Source organism: Mercenaria mercenaria, chromosome 10, assembly GCF_021730395.1.
Source record: "Mercenaria mercenaria strain notata chromosome 10, MADL_Memer_1, whole genome shotgun sequence".
Classification (NCBI taxonomy): Eukaryota; Metazoa; Mollusca; class Bivalvia; order Venerida; family Veneridae; genus Mercenaria; species Mercenaria mercenaria.
In genome coordinates this window covers 29628186-29651055 of record NC_069370.1, presented here as the reverse complement: position 1 = coordinate 29651055, position 22870 = coordinate 29628186, and the positions used below count along the sequence as shown (strand labels likewise).

The 22870-nt window shown below is 32.8% G+C and overlaps 2 protein-coding genes across 5 annotated transcripts in view; one reads left to right on the top strand and one right to left on the bottom strand.

The window, feature by feature from the left end:
* The window catches only part of LOC123559561 (integrator complex subunit 10-like), a 51013-nt gene extending 40718 nt beyond the window's left edge, over positions 1-10295 (bottom strand). Inside the window, exons 1-3 of one of the 4 annotated variants that reach the window (XM_045351494.2) lie at positions 10232-10295; positions 1173-1329; positions 817-884 (exon numbers count right to left, since the gene is read on the bottom strand). In XM_045351494.2, coding sequence (XP_045207429.2) covers positions 817-884; positions 1173-1316 — 212 coding nt within the window. In that variant the 5' untranslated portion in view covers positions 1317-1329; positions 10232-10295. Of the gene's footprint in view, positions 1-816; positions 885-1172; positions 1330-1886; positions 2553-10091 lie in introns of those variants that run through there. The other 3 variants (XM_053552569.1, XM_045351493.2, XM_045351492.2) reach the window with 3 other exon arrangements.
* Positions 10296-15533: 5238 nt separating this feature from the next.
* The window catches only part of LOC123559563 (origin recognition complex subunit 2-like), a 62737-nt gene continuing 55400 nt past the window's right edge, over positions 15534-22870 (top strand). Inside the window, exon 1 of the mRNA XM_045351495.2 lies at positions 15534-15646. Within this exon, the coding sequence (XP_045207430.2) occupies positions 15550-15646 (97 nt within the window). The 5' untranslated portion in view covers positions 15534-15549. The remainder of the gene's footprint in view (positions 15647-22870) is intronic.

The window sequence follows — 22870 nt, the reverse complement described above, 5'->3', positions numbered from 1 at the left end:
CGGCTTCTTACACGCTGATTGAAAATTTTCAAAATGGCGGCGGTAATACAAGAGCGCGACACATGCTTAAATTAGACGACCTGCTATTTTTAGATAAAGTTGCGACGGTCTAAATTATAATCGATATCATTTTGAAGCTAAAACACTGAATTAATTAAATATGTTCATGATTATACTGACAGAATTGTGAAATAAAACGCTAGGGTCGGGTTACCCGAAACAAACATTTTTTAGGCCTTATTACTATGATGATTCATGTTTTTAAACAAGTATATGACAATCACTTAATAAGAATTCAAAGCTTCCATTAAAACAAACCGAATATTCGAATATATTCGAATATGGCAAACCGAATATTCGAATATTGATTTCAGTATTCGTTCCCATCCCTACTTATTTCATATCATTAATGTTTTATATGCTGTTCAATTTTCATATAAAATGATCCTATCTTTCTATGATTTGGTGTTATATGATTTTTAAGCCAGTTGGATAGCTTCCTCACATGAAAGTATTCTGCACACCATGCTGGGTTTCAATCAAACAGCAGTTAAGGGGCAAGTGATTTAAAGTCTTAACGACTTGGTCACAAAGGCCCTTGCTGACATTTTAACAAATAGACCAATACTCAGTATGAAATGTCAGAAAAGACCATCACAGAAAATTAATGTTATTGGAACAAATTTGGTTAAACCACAATGCAGTACATTTGCCAAAACAGGAGGTAAAACTAATGTCCCCACCCCATCTGCTAAAGTGACCACTTGGTAAGTTTATCAAAATATACAAACATATAGGAGTATTTTCAAAACTTACAGACTTTCTAGTAGTTTTGCAGCTTCTTTGGAATTCCTGGCTTGTTTTTCCAGATTATAGGCTTCAAACTAAAATATACATGTACCAGTATGTTACACTACATAGTGACTATCATGTCATATATTCCTAGAGTTTGACTAAATCAACGCTGTTAATTATTTCATATCAGCTTATCAGAAATTAACATTAAATTTATATCAGAGCCTGCACTTTTTTGTCAAACCAGTAACCAAATTTGAATTGCTCGCATTAAGCACTGTCCATGTAAACTGTACTTCGACACATTTTTGGATGTACATTTATCATGGCTGTCCATCTCCCACAATTTCACTAATTCTGCCATGTATGGTATTTACCTGTATATTAAAACTATTTGGGAAGAGTGTCCTGGCAGTCAGCATCCATGATTTGGCTGCGTAGGGATCAACCTTAAAGCAGGCTCTAGCTCTGGACACCAACCAATCTTCATCTGACAGGTCTCCGCTGGTTGCAGCCGCCATGAGTATATAAGTACTGAAAATACAAAGCACGAATACAAGTCACACGTAAATGTTTTGAATGAAATGTAAGTCATATAAACACAGATTCATTACCATACATAACCTGATAATTCATACTAACACATTTTTTCATATTCACCCTCTCAGTAGTGCATTATCATATTTTAGCAACCTATGATTTGTTTAATCCATTTTGTCATGTATTAGTGGCACTTGTCATTATTTCCAATAAGGGAAGTACTGACATTAAATACAAGCAGTGACTAGGGGTCCTGTACCCTGAGCTCCAGACCAAGAGTCTAGAGGTCCAGTAACTGGATCCATGATCTCAAAACAAGCCATATACTGGCTTTCTTGTGGTCAAATAATCAATCTGAATACTATATATGGTAACTGCAGGTAAGATAGTATATACATGTAGTTAGTTGTCTTACAGTTTGGATTCAGATAAGCCAAGAAATACTTACACAGTTTCCAATTCCGGGGGAAAGTTAATCACAGAAATCTTAATATTGAAATTACCTATCATTATTATAATATAACTGAAAATAAAACATAAATATAACATACAACAACAACAAAAATTGTGTAGTCCTAATATCTGGTTGCCATTATCACACCATGAAAAAGAAATAACAGTACAACCTCTCCAGAGCGGACCTCTCTTAAGCAAAAACCTCTCTGTAACAACATCGTCAAAATTTCCCCAAGCTGAAATATACTATCAACAACCTCTACATAACAGTCAATATTTATATCTCCCAAAGCATGTTGCTCTACACAGGTTGCACTGTAAAGCTACAAAATACTATCCAAAATAGTGTTCAATACAGAATTGCAGTATCTATTACCCACTATTGCTGTCAGTATAATAATACTATTAAATAAGGTTATTATTTAGTATTCACACTGGCCATAGCTTTTGCAGAAGTGGTGGTTCCAACGCCGTGGCGGTGGAGGATTCGTCGCAGAAGCGGTGGAGAAATATGGCCGACTGACTATATTCACGCTCTCATTGGTACTTTTTCTAACGAGTGTTTCACGTTTGACTGAAAACAACCAGTGAGACAGGAGCCCACATGTGTACTCTTCCAGCCACAAACACTTGTTCAGTGCAATTCTTTGTAATTAATGTAAATACTTCTGTACAGTTTGACGAGGGACTGCCGTTTTTGTAGAATTTCTATCAGAAATGATAAAATCTTGTACAAAACGACCCCTGAGCACGTTTGCATCAAAATGCAAGTCTGACACTGTCAAGCAAAAACTTTTTCTCCGTAATCGGTGATTTTTCATTGCAAGCATACAAAATGATCAACCAACAAGAGCACCGCCTTGTGGGTGCTGACGCTCATCTGATTTTTTTTTTGTGTAATAGAAATATTGTCCTACCCATGATTTTCTAAGTCTAAAAAGGGGCATCATTCTTGCAAAAAGCAGGATAGAGTTATGTTTCTTGATGTTCAGTGTCCACTTATGATGGTGAAAAACTGTTGCAAGTTTTAAAGCAATAGTTTTGATAGTTTATGAGAAAAGTTGACTTAAACATAATACTCAACCAAGAAAATGATTTTCTAAGTCCAAAAGGGGCAATAATTATTGCAAAAAGCAGGATGGAGTTATGTTGCTTGTTGTACAGGGTCAGCTTATGATGGTGAACAAGTGTTGCAAGTTTCAAAGCAATAGCTTTGATAGTTTAAGAGAAAAAGTTGACCTAAACATAAAACTTAACCAAGAAATCTGATATTTTCTAAGTCCAAAAGGGGCCATCAATCTTGCAAAAAGCAGGATGGAGTTATGTTTCTTGCTGTACAGGGTCAACTTATGATGGTGAACAAGTGTTGCAAGTTTTAAAGCAATAGCTTTGACAGTTTAGGAGAAAAGCTGACCTTAACATAAAACTTAACCAAGAAAACTGATTTTCTAAGTTCAAAAGGGGCAATAATTCTTGCAAAAAGCAGGATGGAGTTATGTTTCTTGATGTACAGGGTCTGCTTATGATGGTGAACAAGTATTCCAAGTTTCAAAGCAATAGCTTTGATAGTTTAGGAGAAAAGTTGACCTAAACATAAAACTTAACCAAGAAATCTGATATTTTCTAAGCACAAAAGGGGCCATAAATCTTGCAAAAATCAAGATGGAGTTATGTTTATTGCTATACAGAGTCAGCTGATGATGGTGAACAAGTATTCCAAGTTTCAAAGCAATAGCTTTGATAGTTTAGGAGAAAAGCTGACCTAAACATAAAACTTAACCAGGCAACGCCGACGCAGACGCCGACGCCGACAACCACTCAAGTGATGACAATAACTCATCATTTTTTTTCAAAAAATCAGATGAGCTAAAAATGATTCCAACGCTGTGTGCAGTGGGTACAACTGCAACGCATTACAGTGGATCTTGTTTCTTTAATGTTCGCTATTGACTTTAAATTGGAGTAAACAGCATTTTCCCAGAATTTTGACTGGGTAGGGCCATGAAATCACTTTGACATTAGGTAGCAACAGAAACTGAAAGTTTAGAATAAATATATTGATTTGCACATCCGTAAATACAAAATATCAAGTAACAATATTGATTTTTTGATTAACACATTGTGCCCTAAAGCGTTATCTCCACTTCTACTCTATGGATATTTACCTTTCAGCCACCTAGGAGGCTGATAAGTCAATCTACCCTGAATACCGAGAGATGTTTTGAGAGATAACATTGATTTTGTAGTTTTTGCTTGGGATATTGTTGTCAATTAGTGACATATGACATCAAATATGTGCTAATAGGTATGGAATTTGCACTCTTTGTAAGAAAATTGAAGTAGCTACACAATAAAGTTAATTTTATGCAGCTTTGTAGTACAGTCATTTCAACAGACTGTTGAATTAAAGACGCAAAACAAATGACCGTATTCTCTCATCCGATTTTGTTTTGGCTAAACAACTTTTATAAAATGCTAAATTTTATCATGCACATATTTAAACAACAAATACGAACAATTCTCAAAAATAATTTTAAATACATATTATTGTCATTTTCTAACACTGATTTTACTCATTTATACGCATCCAGGCAATCAAAACGCATCAAAATAAAGATATTTCTCATAAAAAAAAATATGTGTTTAATATGAAGATGTAATAAAATGAATATTTTAGCTATTTTAGACAGAAACTATTGTGCTGAAAATGAGATTATTTTGGGCTAATTTTCAGAAAACATGTACATGTACTTTATGAAAATTTGAATTTTGAAACAATTTTGTGGAGTTTCTAAAGTATCACAAACAAGCTGTCGAAATAATTGAGTTATTATTAACACTTTATTCTATAGACCAAGAGACAGTCTCGAAGTTTAACAACAAAATAAATAGATGAATAAACAAATAAATAAATAGATAGATACTAACCAAGATGTTTTTACTTCTTCACACACACACATGAGCATTGTTATATCGCATAGGTAAAAATTAAAGATCTGGGACCGTATTCATAAAGCATCTTAAGTATAAGTTTTGATTTAAATTGAAGATTTTACTTAAGTTTGTGTTGATTTCAGCTTAAGTCTAAGTAAAAAACTTAAGTCCTATTCATAAAACAGCTTAAACTTAAGATACGTAAGAAATGACTTAAGTCAGAAAACAAAATGGCGCCGTGAGTACGATTAAAGTTGTTTTTCAGATAAAAGCACTTTAAACATAATTGTGCATGTTGTATCTGTCTGAAATTAATGTTGTTTTTTAATGTTTTCGTCCACAATAAAAGCCAAGAATTACTTATTAAGTTGTTTTATGAATAACAAATATACTTAAGTAAAATAAATTTCTTACTTGAGTAATACTTAAGTAAATAATCAATTTCTTATACTTATACTTAAGATGCTTTATGAATACGGCCCCTGGTGTGAATGAGTTGAAGATAGTTTAATCTTACATGTAAAAGAAAATATTTTAGTTCTTTTCTTTTCAATGATATAATCCACAATTCTACCAGTTTTGTTCAGGCAGTATTGTGTGCTTTTTGTTTTGCATTTCGGTATGATACTTACACGTTATTTTTGTGTGATAATTATATACGTCTGTCTTTACTGAAGTGTATTTTTATAACAATACCCGATCATTTATAATTCAACTTTTTTCCGCACTCAAATGTTTAGAACCGTACTTATAAAGAATATACTCAACGCCTTTTCTAGCTCCATAGCTATGTTTTTATATTTATCTCTGTTAAATTTTGACAGATTTAAATGAAATTCTGGCACAATGTTTAATGATAATTTTATTGTAATAAAACATAAGAATGATAATAATGAGAATAAACTCAATTAGCCGTAAAATTGTTTGATCCCACAGATGGCATTATTTGCCGCATAGCGACGAGCGAAAAAGTATATACTTTTGGTTTGCATTATTTCAACTGTCAATTCTCAATGAATATTTGTTGGTATCTATTTATTTATTTATTCAATTTTTTTTATGTTTCGATCATATAAAGAATCATCCGTAATTTTCAGGCTTCGAGAAATCACAAATTATAACTCGAACGACGCTCGCTTTTACAGCTTTCTTCAACCAAAGCATTTATTTTTTCACAACATCCGGTTTTATTTATGTTTTAAAAATGTTACGCAACAAAAAATTTGATTGGTCCAACTTGTTAAAAAGAACTAATAGATTTTATTTAAGACCAATGAAATGTGACGACTGAATGCGTCATGCGGAATTCAGAGCTATTACTGTAAAGACGCATGTACGCGGCGTGCGGTTTCCAGATGTAGATAACAACACCGCCTAGAAGCGGCACGCGGTATTCAGATAACAAATTGGTGGACGCATTAATGCATCGCGCGGGCAGAATGAGTTAAATGCTGACCACATGCGACTTCTGCATGGTATGATAAACCAACTTGACTAAAGTACAATACAATTACTAATATGTAGCATACCATTACAAAATGCTATTGAGCAGTTGTGTTACAGGAGTTAAGACTTTTTACAAGTAGGCTAATTTACCTCTTCTTCAACAATATCCTTTTATTTTCAGACATTTACCACAGAATCTCAAAGTGTCAAGGAAAAAGTTTAGATTTTTTTCGTAGTGACAATATGAGATTACCAAAACTTAAACCTGAAATTCTAAGTAAAAAGGGAATAATTCATGAAAAAATGGTGCCAGAGTTATGCACCTTGTGTCATATGGTGTGGGTGATGATGTTGAACAACTATTTTAAGTTTGAATCAAATCCATTCAGTAATAACAGAGATAGAGTGAAAGTGCGTCAAAACTTTAACCTGAAAATCTAAGTGAAAAGGGGGAATAATTCATGAAATAAGGTTTTTCTGAAAGATTAATCTTTTGCCCAAAAGACGGCCAATCATTAATAAGGAAATATTGATTTGAAAAAAAAGGCAGTGGCTAGGGTTACGGTACCGTAATCCTAGCCTCCGATTCTAGGATTACGGAAGTTCCGTATTTCTAGACAACCCTATGGGGATAGGCTAGGATTACGAAAGTATGTAAGAGGCATCAAATATGTGTTACGACATGCATTCAAATGGTGTTGTAAGCTTACTTATTTCACTTAAAATAGCGACTTTTCATGCCTGTCGTATTATTTCGTGTTATCGATCCGCCATTTTGGGTTACTGTAGTAAAGGAAGAAAGAGAAAAGAAAACAAAATAGAGAAGAACAATTAAAAGTAAAAAAAAATGCAAAATCATGATTATGAAATAATAACGTACTCTAAACAAAAAACAAAATAACAACAATATATTAAAAAAAAAAACACGATTATTATTTATGGAAATTGAAAAGAAAAAGAAATGGGCCTTGAACTGAGCGCCTCCTCGTGATGTAGTTTGACAATTAGAGTGGTGGAACCTATGCTCGCGGTATTTTGTACATATATAATCTTTTTAAGAAGCAAGAAAAAATTATTATTTCGATTTGCCTATGTAAAAACGTAAAGTTATCCTCCTTTTATGGAAACATATTGTTGATGTGCGTCATTACGTGACTTAGTCTTCTCAGGAGCTATCGACACGGCATATGTGAAAAGGTGAAAATTCGCTCTGAAGGGAACCTATGCTGGCGGTATGTTATATCGATTAAATTAAGTCGGGAAAAAAATCAGCAGGCTAAAAATGAACAAACAAGCATATGCGAATATAATATTTAGAACATTACTCATTTATTATGTGAAACACAAAAGAAATGAGGATAAAATTTAGTATGTGCCTCTATATGTATATTTCCCTTACAGAAATGGAATCACTATTAGAACAAAGCTTAAAAACGTATGATAATGTTATTTAAAAACAGAATGTTCAAGTATTAAAGATTCAGACAACGACAGTGATTAACTCACTAATGTTTTCTACACTTCTTTTGTGTGTTGGAAATTAACTCCTCCCTACATCTCAGAAAGAGCCATTTTTCAAAATTTGTCAAAATACTAAGGTCAACACCGATCTTTTCATGTTTCGAAAAGCACTCGTAGTGTAGCCAGGCGTCACATTCATCACATCTTGCTCTTAAATGTATCTTATATCTGAATTCAATGCATGATTTCTTAAAAACTAATTGTAGTTGCGTGATTTTCACATATTTGTGTAAGATTTGTGCGACGGATACAGATTGCGTAAAATATATCGGCTGCTGTATATGTCACGTGAGCGGCACGCGCGGCTATCGCTACGTTTGTTGTAAAGGCATTTCACCACTCGTCGGTGTTGAATATAGCATGATGAAATATTTTTATCAGTGCTTCTGCAGAGAGCGTATTTATCGAAATACCGCGAGCATAGGATTCAGCACCATTAACAGTGTACAACATGGAAATTTTTTCATTAGCAAGATTTTTTTTCGATCATAATCATCATCACAGCGCAAGAATGATTTGTCAGCTACATTATTTACCCAAATGGCGACGATAACTAAAAACATCACAGAAAATCTATATTAAGTGAAATATAATTTTATAACATTAAAGCATTAATAACAATTTGATTTAATTTCTAAATTATCATTATTCTAACTATTCTCAAGGTTTGTTAAAAAAACTTCATAAAAATCAATTAGATTAGTATGTCCCAGAAGAAAAAAAAAACTGACCTTTGAAGCAATTGCCTGTAAACTGTGGTTCGATGCTTTCCATGCTCATTGTCACGAGAAATTTTTCTTCAAAATAGGCTTTTTGCAAATTTTTCTAAATTTATTGTTAAATTTAGTGCTTTTTATTGGCTCATACCATTAGGAATTGTCACTAAGAACGTCTCGTCAGAAAAACAAAATCTCCGTATAAATCAACGTTTGGCGAAACGCGGTGACAAAATTCGGAAAATATAGTTAGGATTCAAATAATTGACAAATAGTCCCTTTAGTTATTGTTTTCTACATCTATGCTATTACCAAACTTACAATTATCTGATTGTCTAAACGCATTATTATTTGGTTTTTCTCCAAACATCTAAACCCGGGCATCAAGAAAAACGTAAGGCTACGGTGACCGGAACTGCTACCCAAATCATATAGTGAACAAAATGGAATGTATTATACTTATTCCACTGTAATTCATAAAGCTAACATTCATCGAATTTGCTGATTAAATTAAAAAAAATTGCTTATTTGCTTTAGTTAATAACGGATGATGTTCACAAAGATTAATGTATTTTTTCAAAGCTTTTGCGGTTCGTATAAATTACAGAGTAAATTTTCAACACCGATATTGGAATTTTCGCCGTTGCCATACCGGCAGCCTATTATTATTTTTTCATCAAATCTAAATCTGTGCGATTCACATGCTAATGACCTGCATAGTTCCCTGACTTATAGAATTAAAAAAAATGAAACTTACGACATCTTAAATCATTTGAATGGCTTTTGAATGTCATTCCATAATCATATCATAACAGCGCAATGTCAAATAATTGTAAGCTATATTTACATAATCAAAAAATTGCATAACGATAAGACACAAATAATAATGGCATACATGCGAAAAATAGCAAAATTACAAGTACATAATAAGTTAAAATCAATGACATGTTACATGATGCTGATTATTTAATTATATTTACTTCCTTTGGTCTGGAGCCATTCATCATATTGTAATAGATACTGCTTAATCTAGGTGCAGAGGCGTGAGAGGTATGAACCATACCACTGACCAAAAACACAAAGAAATATACGTCTGGTGCATCCATTGTCCAAACTTCAGATTCATAACTATCCATATCTCATGTGCCATGTGCACAGAGAAATTGTTATACATTAATTGTGCTTTTTGTCATATTTTTTTCCAAGAAGCATTTTAATTGTAATAAATTTAAGTGCATATGGCTCATGGACCCATAATGGGCCAATTCGTTTCACTCAACCCGGGGCACGCCGGTCACGTGGGCGGCAACAAAAAAAAATCTCGCCAGTTTATTGACAAACGAACGTTTCGGCGTACACCGGCCACGTGAGCAAAATAAATTGGAAATTTATTATGATTTTCACTTGTGGCATGTTCCAAATAAGTTAGCAAATAGTTCTTGCAGTATGTTTCTACATCTACTGGTATTAACCCAAATTCACAAATGTTTATCCGATTTTATATCGCGAAAATATATTATTTGCCGCTTTGCCTATCTCGCAAGACCGGCACACATCGGCGTATGCCGGATAGACCGGGGCAGTGCCAAGAAGCCAAACGAACGGCTAGCCGGTTGCACGCGGCGAAACGGCGTACGCCGCAAAAGTGAAACGAATTGGCCCACTGTATCCTAGGTACGTTACTTCCACCTGTGAATTGGCCTAAAAGGCAACACTCATGATTTGTGAATTTTAAATTCAGAACAGGGAAAAATACTTTATTTGCTTTGAGATTATAACCGGGGATAGAAAGCACCAAAGAGCTATAAAAAATGTATTTATACTTCTTAAAAAAGTTCTTTGTAAGCACGGAGTCTCGTAGATGAATTTACAGAGCTAAAATTTACCTCAACACCGATCGTTGAATTTCGTTCGTGCCGTGCCATACCGTGCCGTTCCGTATCGTATTCTATTTTATTGAATCTTAAAATCTTAAAATTCTGTGACCATTTTAAATTGAATTAATGATATTGTATATTACCGCTGACTTTAGGATATTAAAAAAAATCAACTTACAGACATCTGTAAATCAGTTTGCCATGGCTTTTGAATGCGCTCAATGATCTCTAAGTAATAATATCATAACACGATTCTGCAATGTCACAGATTGAATATGTAATATATATACTATAATCAAATAAACATTATAGCATACACAGATTAATGGTATCACAAGATGAATGAAGGGCATCACAAAGTAGCGAAAAATTAGCAAAATGGTACGAGTACTGAATAATGCATAATGATCAATGCATAGTTCAGTGAGTGCTTGGATTCAGTGTTGTTATATTTTCTGGTCCTTTTGGATCATGGAGTCCATTCAACATATATGTAATAGAGTTCTGCTTAAGCTGGTGCTAGGGGCGTGAGAGGTGTTGCACATTTCATTACCATTCATGAACAGACTCAGTCAAACCGAGTCTGCTATTATACTTCTTGGTTGCATCCATTGCTTCCAAAGGATCTTTTTACAGATTCTATTAACTATCACAATAGCAATCTTAAAGTGCCATATGGCGACTGTAAAAGGTCTACACATACTTGGATTTAGTGTTGTTATATTATCTGGTTCTTTGGGGTCACGGAGTCCATTCAACATATGTGTAATAGAGTTCCGCTTAAGCCGGTGCTAGGTGGCGTGAGAGGTGTTGCACATTTCATTACCTTTCATGAACAGACTCAATCAAACCGAGTCTGCTATTCTTCTTGGCTGCATTCTTTGCTTCCAAAGGATCTTTTTACAGATTTTATTACTTACTGTGCATAATGATCGCCAGGCAATGCTAAGAGACCATGCTGCTCTCTTGGGTTATGAATAAACGTGATATTTTCTTTCCGCTACATAAAAGGAAAAACTTATTATCCCTGGTATGCTGACTGCTCAAATTAAAGCATTTTAAAAGGATATCTTTGTTCTTTGATAAAAGAAAATAAAAATAATTTGTGACTTTTTTATTCTTATGGATGTATGTTTTATACAATTTACAAGATAAATCATGTGTTTTGGTTTACATGTGCGAAATGCTATGATTTAAATCTTATGGTCTTCATCAGTGACTACTGATGTCATAAATAATGTATGAATTTTTATTGTGCTCTTGCAAAATAATGTTGCATTGGTCTAAATGACATGGCGATGAAGACTTTTGCAGTCAATTTATATTACAAAATTATTGAAACGCACTTGTATACAATGGAATAAATGTATAAAATGCAAGGCGAGTAGCAGGTCAGACAGATCGTGATGACTGAGTTGACGCATAGTATCATTTACATTATAACCTTTCTTATTTACAAATCGTCTAGTCATAGCGCCTTGACCAAAGTCAACGGATGCCTCATATATGAAATAGGCGACAACATTGACCTAAAAACCGATCTGTCATTCACATACGTTTTCTCTACAACACTCTCAAACATGTAGTTGCTTCTCCACTATCGTTACACTTCAACAATCAGAGTAACCTCTACCCTCTACTCTCTTCAATATAACTTAAGACAGAGGTTTTCTTGCGAAACGCAATTGAAACATTACTTCAGTAAAGCATTTGAAAAAGTTAAACTTGGTCTTAAGTTTAATCTTAAACTTCTACCTCCAATTGTTGATTCAGGCAGTTCTAAAAAGATCTAACAACTGGTTCCAGGCAAACTGAACAGAAATTGGGTCTTTTATGGGTGATTGACATATTATTAAGTATCTAGCTCTCACTTTTTCGTTTCCTGAAGACTCTGTCTTTAGACCTCTTTCTTCTTCCTCATTCACATCAACCAGATTCCTTACACTGTCTCTAAATTCTAAGTTCAACTTGATTCCGGAGACATTGGGTCAACCTAACTATACATTCACTCTCATACTTCTAATCCTTTCAGCAGGTCATTAAGTTAAACCCCTCAGTGGTGATTTTGCCACATACCTTCGAGGACGATTTCTACTTGCGTATGTTTGTGTCTGTCTGTTTGTCTGCACGTACTCTGTGACTCTAATTAACTCCCCTGACGGTCAGTTCAATGAAATAAAATGAACCTGATAATTGCGCTAGGAGTTGGACTACTTTGCACACAACCTCAATGTTTTTATTCTTCGAATTTGATTAGCCATAGTGCGTGTGTATACATTTACACTACATGTTCAGCCGCGTTCATTGAACGTGTTTTTGGGAGGCGGGTGTACCCGCTGCCAAAGTTATAAGTGTATCTCTGACAATCTCATAATCTTTATTTTATTCCTAATCACAGCAAAAAGATGTTTATGAGCTACGAAAAATATTTCCATTCATGAACATGATTAAGTGGTCCTAATTTAACCTGTCTCAATTCACACTGGCCATTTAGATTAGTATGATCTGTCAGTGATAAGGTATTCCAGCCCATGGTTACATCACTGATTTCCAGCTGGTCATTTAGATATCTTCATGCGAGGCCAAAAAGAGTTCATCTTAGATTTGAGGCACATATGTATTTGTTTCGCATACATGTATTTTAATCAAGAAATAATAATCTGTGTAACGCATTCGTGATTTAATTATGACGCATCCTAACTCCTGTTCATATTTTAAGTGATAAAAATATCGAAACTAGTTCTGGCTACCATAACTTAACTGACGCTATCTTTATTTTCTGATGGTCGCGTCCATTAAGTTATGGCGAAACCCCATTTGGTTAACTAACCAGTATCAAACCGCAATATCTCGCACTGTCTATTTTAAGAAACTAATGACGTCATGCAACAGTTCAGAGCACGTGGTTATTTTTGAAAATCAAGATCAACATTTCACCTGTTTATGAATTTATTTTAATCATAAACATAACCATTTTAGATAAAATTGATAAAAACATAACTTAGAAGGTTTAAGTTCTCAGAAAAGGTCAATAAATAATGATTCTATACCGCCTATTGGTTTTCAAATGAAGAGTACCCTGATCAGGTGACAATAGCAATGGCGGACAAAATATTGCAGACAGGGGTACCAATTTGAAACTTTTGTGTATAACTTGTGTTCAAATTATGCTGGATTATTTTACGCCAAAAGAAAAATGGATTAGAAACATTTTAAAGTAAAAGATGAGTTCGTTGCATTTCATTTGATAAAATTATAGCGTGACAGACTTCTGGCACGATTCCTATTTAGTTTTCAGTACAAGATATAAACATCTCTGAGCTGATTTTTTTAGCTATATCGAAATATTCGATTCTAAATTAACGCAAATAACTGCCATTTTACAGATAAACATTTTCAGCGAAATACATCTTTCGGGTCATATGCTGTTACTATTTACCCCCATGGTTAGACAGTGTTGCATAGCCAACGGGACTTTCAGATATTAGTTTCTTTTTATCAGAATTTTGAGAAGTATTTATAAACTAATAGTCTAACAGCTCGCTAACTATTTATAAACAGAATAATAAAATTTTGTTATTTGACCCAGTGCTACGAGCTGAATTTTTGTATGACGTCATACTTTAAGCCATACTTTTATGACATCAATGCTGAATCATAACTGAGCTTATTCGCTCGTAGAAGTCAAAACTTGTTTTACGGCCCTGCACGTAAATCAGCACGACTTTTTAGCATAATTATGTTTTTGAAATGTTGTTTACAACCGTTTGGTCGTGGAATAATTCGTATGTAATAAACAGAAGTAGAATCTCTTATGTTAAAATCATAGAGGGTAAAATGTATCAGTCAACCATATTATATCGAAGATTCATACATAGGCTGTTTGCTATTTCTTTATATAGCAATTAATGTGCATCATGTTAGACTGGTTTGTCATCTGCTTTGTTACAAAAAGAGTGTTACAACTAGAAGATGCTTTTGTAGAAAAGCGTTTGTCTCCCCCAAGGCATAGTAGTGATAGGCAAGACGTCAATAGGGCACAGAAGTAAATGTCAAAGAGACACATGAATGGCTTATCTACTCAGCATATCCAATCACCCCATTAGGTTTCAATGTTCTTGGTCAAGCGGTTCTCTCAAGTTATGGATTGGTAACATTTTTACAAATTCTGGCCCTTCAGAAATGGTTTTCCATGATCTGGTCCCTGTGACCTCGACCTTTTATTAAATGACCCCAAAAACAATAGTGGTAATTAACATCGTAAGCCCTACCATATTTTGAAGTTTGAAAGTTCTAGGTCAAATTGTTCTCCAGTTATTGATCGGAAATGAAGAGTGACGGACACACGGACAGGGCAAAAACAATATGTTTCCCCCCATTGAGGCGTCGGGCGAAACATAAATAGATTAGAAGTTTATTATTAATAGCGCAAATTTTGATGTTCAAAATGTAAGTACATGTACATGTATTCTCTGCTTTATCCTAGCTGTTAATGAATGGCATTGAGTAGACATTGCACTAGAGATCAATCAATGACACAATTAATAACCCTTCCCTGCATTAACCTGTACACCTGTATGACACCAGTTAATAGGAAGAACGAAGTAACTGTATGTTAAAAAACTTAAATGATAAGTCATTTCATTGTAATTCCAAATTTCATGGTAAATGCTGAAGAGTTTTTTCTTGTTTTCATAGATCATGTGTGATATGGTAGAAATAACATTATATCTAAATTTCAGAATTTCAGCTTTAATAGTGGATCTGAATTTATTTTATTAGACTTTAAATATGTTCTGATGTCATACAATAATCATATATTTGACATTTTTTTGGCTCTGAGTTAAGTTCTTCCCGCAATAATCCAGGTACAATTTGAGATTAAATATTGATCAAAGACTTGATAGGTAGGACTATCTGCAAGACGGGATACATAGAAATTAAATATGCAGTTTAAGAAAATCTTACACAACATACTTCAAAATGATCAAATCAAGACTTATGTATTATATTCCGTCTTAAATGTTCACAGTTAATTTTTTAATTGCTTTTCATAATTTAAAATTTTAGGTACTATCTCTACATTGAGGTACATAATAGTTGCACAATGGCCAATCTACCAAAACCCTCTCCCACCAGACGTCTCAAGACTTTGATTCACGTTGTCCGGAAAAATGAACGTTACGGAACGGGGAATAAACCCCGTTCTAATTATTTTATCTTCTACATAAAAGATCTACTTATTGCGGGAAATAGCGCACGAAATGTCCGAAAGAAAACTGCGAAGAAGATCAGTTAATGTTACATTTGCTGGAGATGACGAGGTTTTGCAACACATCGTGGATGCTCATAATCAAAAAGGTTTTTTTTGAATTGTGTCCTTTGCTTGTAGATTAGTCCAAACAGTTTTGAAGGAATGTTATCTTACTTTATTCACAGGAGTCTGAAATTCGGGACGGTATACTTTGCAGACAAGTACTGCAGACACTATACACAAAGAAGGATTTTGCAGACAACATAGGTAAAGAAGGATATTGGATTTTGCAGACACTATATGTAAAGAACAAAAGGTGTAGATGTATAAAGGGATGGTTGAGTGAACTGATAATGTTTTTATTATGTCACTGATTTTGTACTATATTTTAAGACTAAGATTTAAATGAGAATTATGGTTCATAAAATATTCAAAATATCATTTACAATTATTAATAATAATAATAGATGGTAATAATGATAGAAATCTAATATCAGTAATAATTATTATTTTCATAATCATTATTTGTTCTTATTAATAATGGTTTTTATTATTAACTGTATTATTTAAAATAACATTTTGAAAATTCTATAACTATAATTCTCATTTAAATCTTATCATTAATAAAAGATAAATATGAAAACAGTATAAGGTCAAATAAAGGAGTTACTAACACTTTGACGTATTCAAATAAGACAAGCAAAGTGAATGTTTCTGATTTCTTTTACTTTGATATCATCTTTTAACACAATTATTCTTACCTGTCTGCAAAATTCTACTGATATATCTTGTACATTATTTTATCAGTCTATGCTTATTTCTACTTGTCTGCAAAATATAACTGAAATCTGTCTGCAAAATGCAGTTACTGTTGATATATGTACAGTATTCCAAATGTTTATTCTTTATTCTTACTTTTGTCTGCAAAATGCTGTGGTTTTATTATATTATACCATCGTTTATTTATTTCTACATGTCTGCAAAATTCAACTGAAATCTGTCTGCATAATGCAGTTACTGTTGATTTATGTACAGCATTCCATTTTTTTTTATTATTATTACTTGTCTGCAAAATCCAACAGTTTCTGTAGTCTGTCTGCAAAATGCAGTTAATGTTGCGGTTTTATTATATTATATCATATTTTCTTTATTACTACTTGTCTTCAAAATTGAACAGATTCAATGACAGAATTACATAGGTTTAATCTTTAGTCTTACTTGTGTGCAAAATCTAACTGATGTATCATGTACATTATTATAATTCAAATTCAAGTGTATGCTTAATTTCTACTTGTCTGCAAAATTCAACTGAAATCTGTTTGCAAAATTGAGTTACTGTTGATATAAATACTGTATTACATAAGTTTTTTCTTTATTCTTTCTTGTCTGCAAAATTCAACTGATATATGTACAGTTTTATTTAAGTTCATGCTGTATTTCTACTTGTCTGCAAAAATTCAACTGATATATGTCCAGTTATGTTTCAGTTTATGTTTTATTTCTACTTGTCTGCAAAATTCAACTGATATATGTACAGTTTTATTTAAGTTCATGCTGTATTTCTACTTGTCTGCAAAAATTCAACTGATATATGTACATTTTTATTTCAGTTTATGTTTTATTTCTACTTGTCTGCAAAATTCAACTGAAATCTTCTGCAAAATGCAGTTACTGTTGATATATGTACAGTATTCCATAACTTTATATATATATTCTTTATTGTTACTTTTGCAAAATTCAACTGTTGTCTGTCTGCAAAATGCAGTTATTGTTGCGGTTTAACTATTATATCAATTTATTCTTTATTTTTTTACTTGTCTGCAAAATTCAACTTATATAATGTACACTATTACATAAAAAGTTTTTACTGTTTATTCTAACTTGTCTGCAAAATCAGTCAAACAAGACACATTTGGTTGAGACAGTTAAAAACTCTTATCTGCAAGTGGCAATAGGAGATAAAAGGATTAAAAATGTTTGCCCCAGGCTATTCAAATATACAGAAGAGACATGTATGCCACTTACTGGAACATCTATGATTAAATTAGTTGCACCCACCATAAATAAGCTAATCTCTTAATTACTTTATTGCCCCAGGAATAAACAAGTCCTGTCTGATAAGGTCAGATAGTGATCAATATGCATATATGGAGGGTCCTATTTTATCAATGACTTTTAATTTTAATTAAAATTTAAGAATTTTGAAGAGAAGCAGAAATAGTGCAAAAACTGATATGATATAGTAATATAACAGTTACTGTATTTTGCAGACAAATGTCTGTTTAATTTTGCGGACAAGTAGAAATAATGATTAAATTGATATAATATAATAAAACCGCAACATTAACTGCATTTTGCAGACAGACTGCAGTTAAATTTTGCAGACAAGTAAGGATAAAGAATAAACCTATGTATTTCTATCATACATCAGTTGAATGTTGCAGACAAGTAAGAATAAACCTATGCATTTCTATCATGTATCAGTTGAATTTTGCAGACAAGTAAGAATAAAGAATAAACCTATGTATTTCTATCATAAATCAGTTGAATTTTGCAGACAAGTAAGAATAAACCTATGCATTTCTATCTTATATCAGTTGAATTTTGCAGACAAGTAAGAAAAAAGAATAAACCTATGTATTTCTATCATACATCAGTTGAATTTTGCAGACAAGTAAGAATAAAGAATAAACCTATGTATTTCTATCATAAATCAGTTGAATTTTGCAGACAAGTAAGAATAAACCTATGCATTTCTATCATATATCAGTTGAATTTTGCAGACAAGTAGGAATAAAGAATAAACCTATGTATTTCTATCATACATCAGTTGAATTTTGCAGACAAGTAAGAATAAAGAATAAACCTATGTATTTCTATCATAAATCAGTTGAATTTTGCAGACAAGTAAGAATAAACCTATGCATTTCTATCATATATCAGTTGAATTTTGCAGACAAGTAAGAATAAAGAATAAACCTATGTATTTCTATCATACATCAGTTGAATTTTGCAGACAAGTAAAAATAAACCTATGTATTTCTATCATACATCAGTTGAATGTTGCAGACAAGTAAGAATAAACCTATGCATTTCTATCATATATCAGTTGAATTTTGCAGACAAGTAAGAATAAAGAATAAACCTATGTATTTCTATCATACATCAGTTGAATTTTGCAGACAAGTAAGAATAAAGAATAAACCTATGTATTTCTATCATAAATCAGTTGAATTTTGCAGACAAATGAGAATAAAGAATAAAGTTATGGATTACTGTACACATATCAACGGTAACTGCATTTTGCAGAAAGATTTCAGTTGAATTTTGCAGACAAGTAGAAATAAAGCATACACTTGAATTTTGCAGACAAGTAAGAATAAACCTATGCATTTCTATCATATACCAGTTGAATTTTGCAGACAAGTAAGAATAAAGAATAAATTGATATAATAATAAAACCGCAACATTAACTGTATTTTGCAAACAGACTGCGGTTGAATTTTGCAGACAAGTAAGACTTAAGACTAAAGTTATGGAATACTGTACAATCAACTGTAACTGCATTTTGCAGACAGATTTCAGTTGAATTTTGCAGATAAGTAGAAATAAAGCATACACTTGAATTTTGCAGACAAGTAAGAATAAACCTATGCATTTCTATCATATACCAGTTGAATTTTGCAGACAAGTAAGAATAAAGAATAAACCTATACAGTTCTATCATATACCAGTTGAATTTTACAGGCAAGTAAGAATAAAGAATAAACCTATGTATTTCTACCATATATCAGTTGAATTTTGCAGACAAGTAGAAATAAAGAATAAATAGATATAATAATAAAACCGCAACATTAACTGTATTTTGCAAACAGACTGCGGTTGAATTTTGCAGACAAGTAAGACTTAAGACTAAAGTTATGGAATACTGTACAATCAACAGTAACTGCATTTTGCAGACAGATTTCAGTTGAATTTTGCAGACAAGTAGAAATAGAGCATACACTTGAATTTTGCAGACAATAGAAATAGAGCATAGACTGATATAATAATGTACATGTATATATAATGTTGAATTTTGCAGACAAGAAGAAATAAAGCATAGACATAATAATGTAATGATAATCAGTTGAATTTTGCAGACAGGTAAGAATAAAGAATAAATGTTTTAAAAAGATGTTGTCAGAGTAAAAGAAACCAGAAATATATTCACTTTTCTTGTGTTACTTGAATATGTCAAAGTGTTAGTAACTCCCTTATATGACTTTATACCATTTTAATATTTATCTGTTATTAATAATAAGATTTAAATGAGAATTATGGTTATAGATTATATTCGAAATGTTATTTCAAATAATACAATTAATAATAAAAAACATTAATAATAAGAACAAAAAATGATTATATTATTAATACTAAATTTCTATCATTATTACCATTTATTATTATTATTATTATTAATTGTAAATAATATTTTGAATATTTTATAAACCATAAGTCTCATTTAAATCTTGGTCTTAAAATATAGTACAAAATCCGTGCCATAATAAAAACATTATCAGTTCACTCAACCATCCATATAGACATTCACACCTTTTGTTCTTTACATATAGTGTCTGCAAAATCCAATATTCTTCTTTACCTATGTTGTCTGCAAAATCCTTCTTTGTGTATAGTGTCTGCAGTTCTTGTCTGCAAAGTATTCTGTTCCCTGAAATTCTATCAATAAGACCATAAAAGTCTATCTTTACAAAAAATACCCCCTATATACATAAAATAAACACCAGGAATGAAACGTCAAAAACCCAGGGTCCCCTGAAAATATGCACGGAACACAGGGTGATCGCAATTTAGCGTGCGTAGTTAAGAAATAACACTAAAATACACCTACCACACTCGACAGCATTCAAATCTGATACACTTCACAAGAGTAATCAGATATTTTCTGAGGTTTTCTGAGATTTTCAGCTGTCGCCGAAGCCATTCGAGATTGGAACAATGCAATGTGTTTTGTGTGGACGCAGTGGTCGAAAGGGCCAAGACACTTTCCTACGGAGGTGAAGCCGAAGGTAGTGTAGCAACCACAGCTGATTTTTCAAAGTAGCTTAACCAGTGTTTTAATAACATATTCATATTCTGCTTAAATAATCAAACAAAGAACTTTTTAAATTTTTGAAATATCTTAAAAAATAAAAAAGTTATGAAGATTTGAAATTTCTTAAAACGTCATATTTTCTGGAATTTTTCCTCTATATAAATAATAAGGAACTGATTCGCAGTCGCGGACCGTTAAAACTCCTATGTTTACATTAATGTTTGGTCTTCCACTCATTTTAAATGGTAAGTAGCTGAAATTTGGCATACTTATGGTATTTTTCCTGTAGAATACATTTCTGGTGTCTGTTTTGGCATAAGGTGTATAGTTGCCTTTATATTTCACTTACAATGAGACATGGTTACGATTTTTTTTTTTTTCTAATTGTTATATCTCGACTCCAACGCTGTCCAAGTTCAAGTATGTTTCCATATTCTCACTGTTTTTTTCATAAGACATACAAGACATAATGTATAGGACTAGGATTCTAAAATAAAGCATATAAAAACTTAATCTATCAGTTTAATTAAGAAATTTAATGTATCAGATATTCCAGTGGACCGGCAAGATGGCTTAGACCGGTCATGACTCCAGATGTAATTCTGAAATACATAGTGTAAACTGTATCAGTATATGACTATACATTTTAAATTATTATACATATACTTTTCAAATGATTTCCTAAACAAAAATAATATATAATAATCATTAGACACGTGCTATGTATGAACAATACTATTGAATTGATATTTTCATTTTTTCGTACCCGTTAGGTACGAACAGGTTGAGTACGAAACGCGTATGAAAAATCGTCCTTTTATGCATTGAAATTGCGTAAGTAATAACAATTATTAACAGACTTTAATTGGAAATAAAAACACTTTCTTGGAACATTCATTTCTGGGGGTAAATCGTGACTCTTTTCCTTAAATAAGAAAATAATTCATAACGAAAGTGAAATTCCGGTCAGCTGTTCCTCAGCGTTGTTCCGACATTGAATTTTCTCAATAAATATTACTTCTGCTTCGTAGTTTCAGTCAAATATTAATATTTTTTACCGACATACATATTTTCCAAATAAAAACCGGTGGAAATAGGTCTTTTTACATGATTTTCGAGCCGAATCAATCGATTTACCGCATTGACCTAATTGATCAATTTTCCAACATGGCGGACCGCCGAGTGAAAAAAAAATGGAAGCGGGGAGTTTGAATTTAAAATGAAAATGCGGCATACTTGTAATAGGTTCCGAAACATAATTTTGGTATCAAATTAATTGTTAGGGTTTGTATTTATTAAAAATAAATGTTAATTCAGCGAATATGATATATTTGGGCGTATTTTTCACGTCAACTTTACGGAACGATTTCTCCGGTTTGGGGGGGGGGGTCGTATGCAAATTTAAGACACACCTACGTGTAGGTCGTCCAATCGGCTGTCTTCTGATACAAGTGATATGAATATTAATGAGCACTACGCGACCCGCGTTTGCATTTGAAAGGAGTACATATTGCCCGCGGCGAGTAATAAAGCAATTAACAACAAACTGTCAATAAACAGTGGCCAGATTAACTAATTACTGGGTCATCTGGATTGACTGTAAATCAGATTTATGAATGTTTTATACTGTTAGAAAGATAATTTTATCACCTTTTAAATGGTAGTTTTTTTGTTTTTGTAGCATGACAAAAAAAGATTTTAGGGGGAAAAAAGTACACTAACCCCTAGAAATCACCAGAATTCCAGCTGATAAGCCATTGATTTCTTTATCAGCTGTGGTTGCTAGGTAGTGCTATAAATGAACGTCAGACTTCAATATTTTACGATTTTGACATTTCACAGGGCTGTCGATCGGCTGATTTTACCGCCGAATATCGGCTGCTTCCCCCCGCCAAAATAGTATCCTTTTTTCCCCCTCCAGAGAAAAAAATTCCCCCTTTAAATTCAGGACATTCGGTTGACTCGAGGTCCCAGGTTTTGACCCGCGAACATCGGGGGAAAAACTCGATGTTTGACCCACTCAGAATATGCCCCATACGTTGGGTTGACTCGTGGAAATTTTCTTTGATGCGTCTGTAGTAGGAAAGTTCTGCCTCTTGTCAATCAAAATCCAAGTCAGTTTCAATATTGTTCCCTGTCATAAGCGGAAGTATGGCAGTAGGCGGAGCGTCGTATAGGAGTGATCGTGTTTGTAAACAAATCCATTGTATTTTCTATTTTTAGAACTGATAAGACA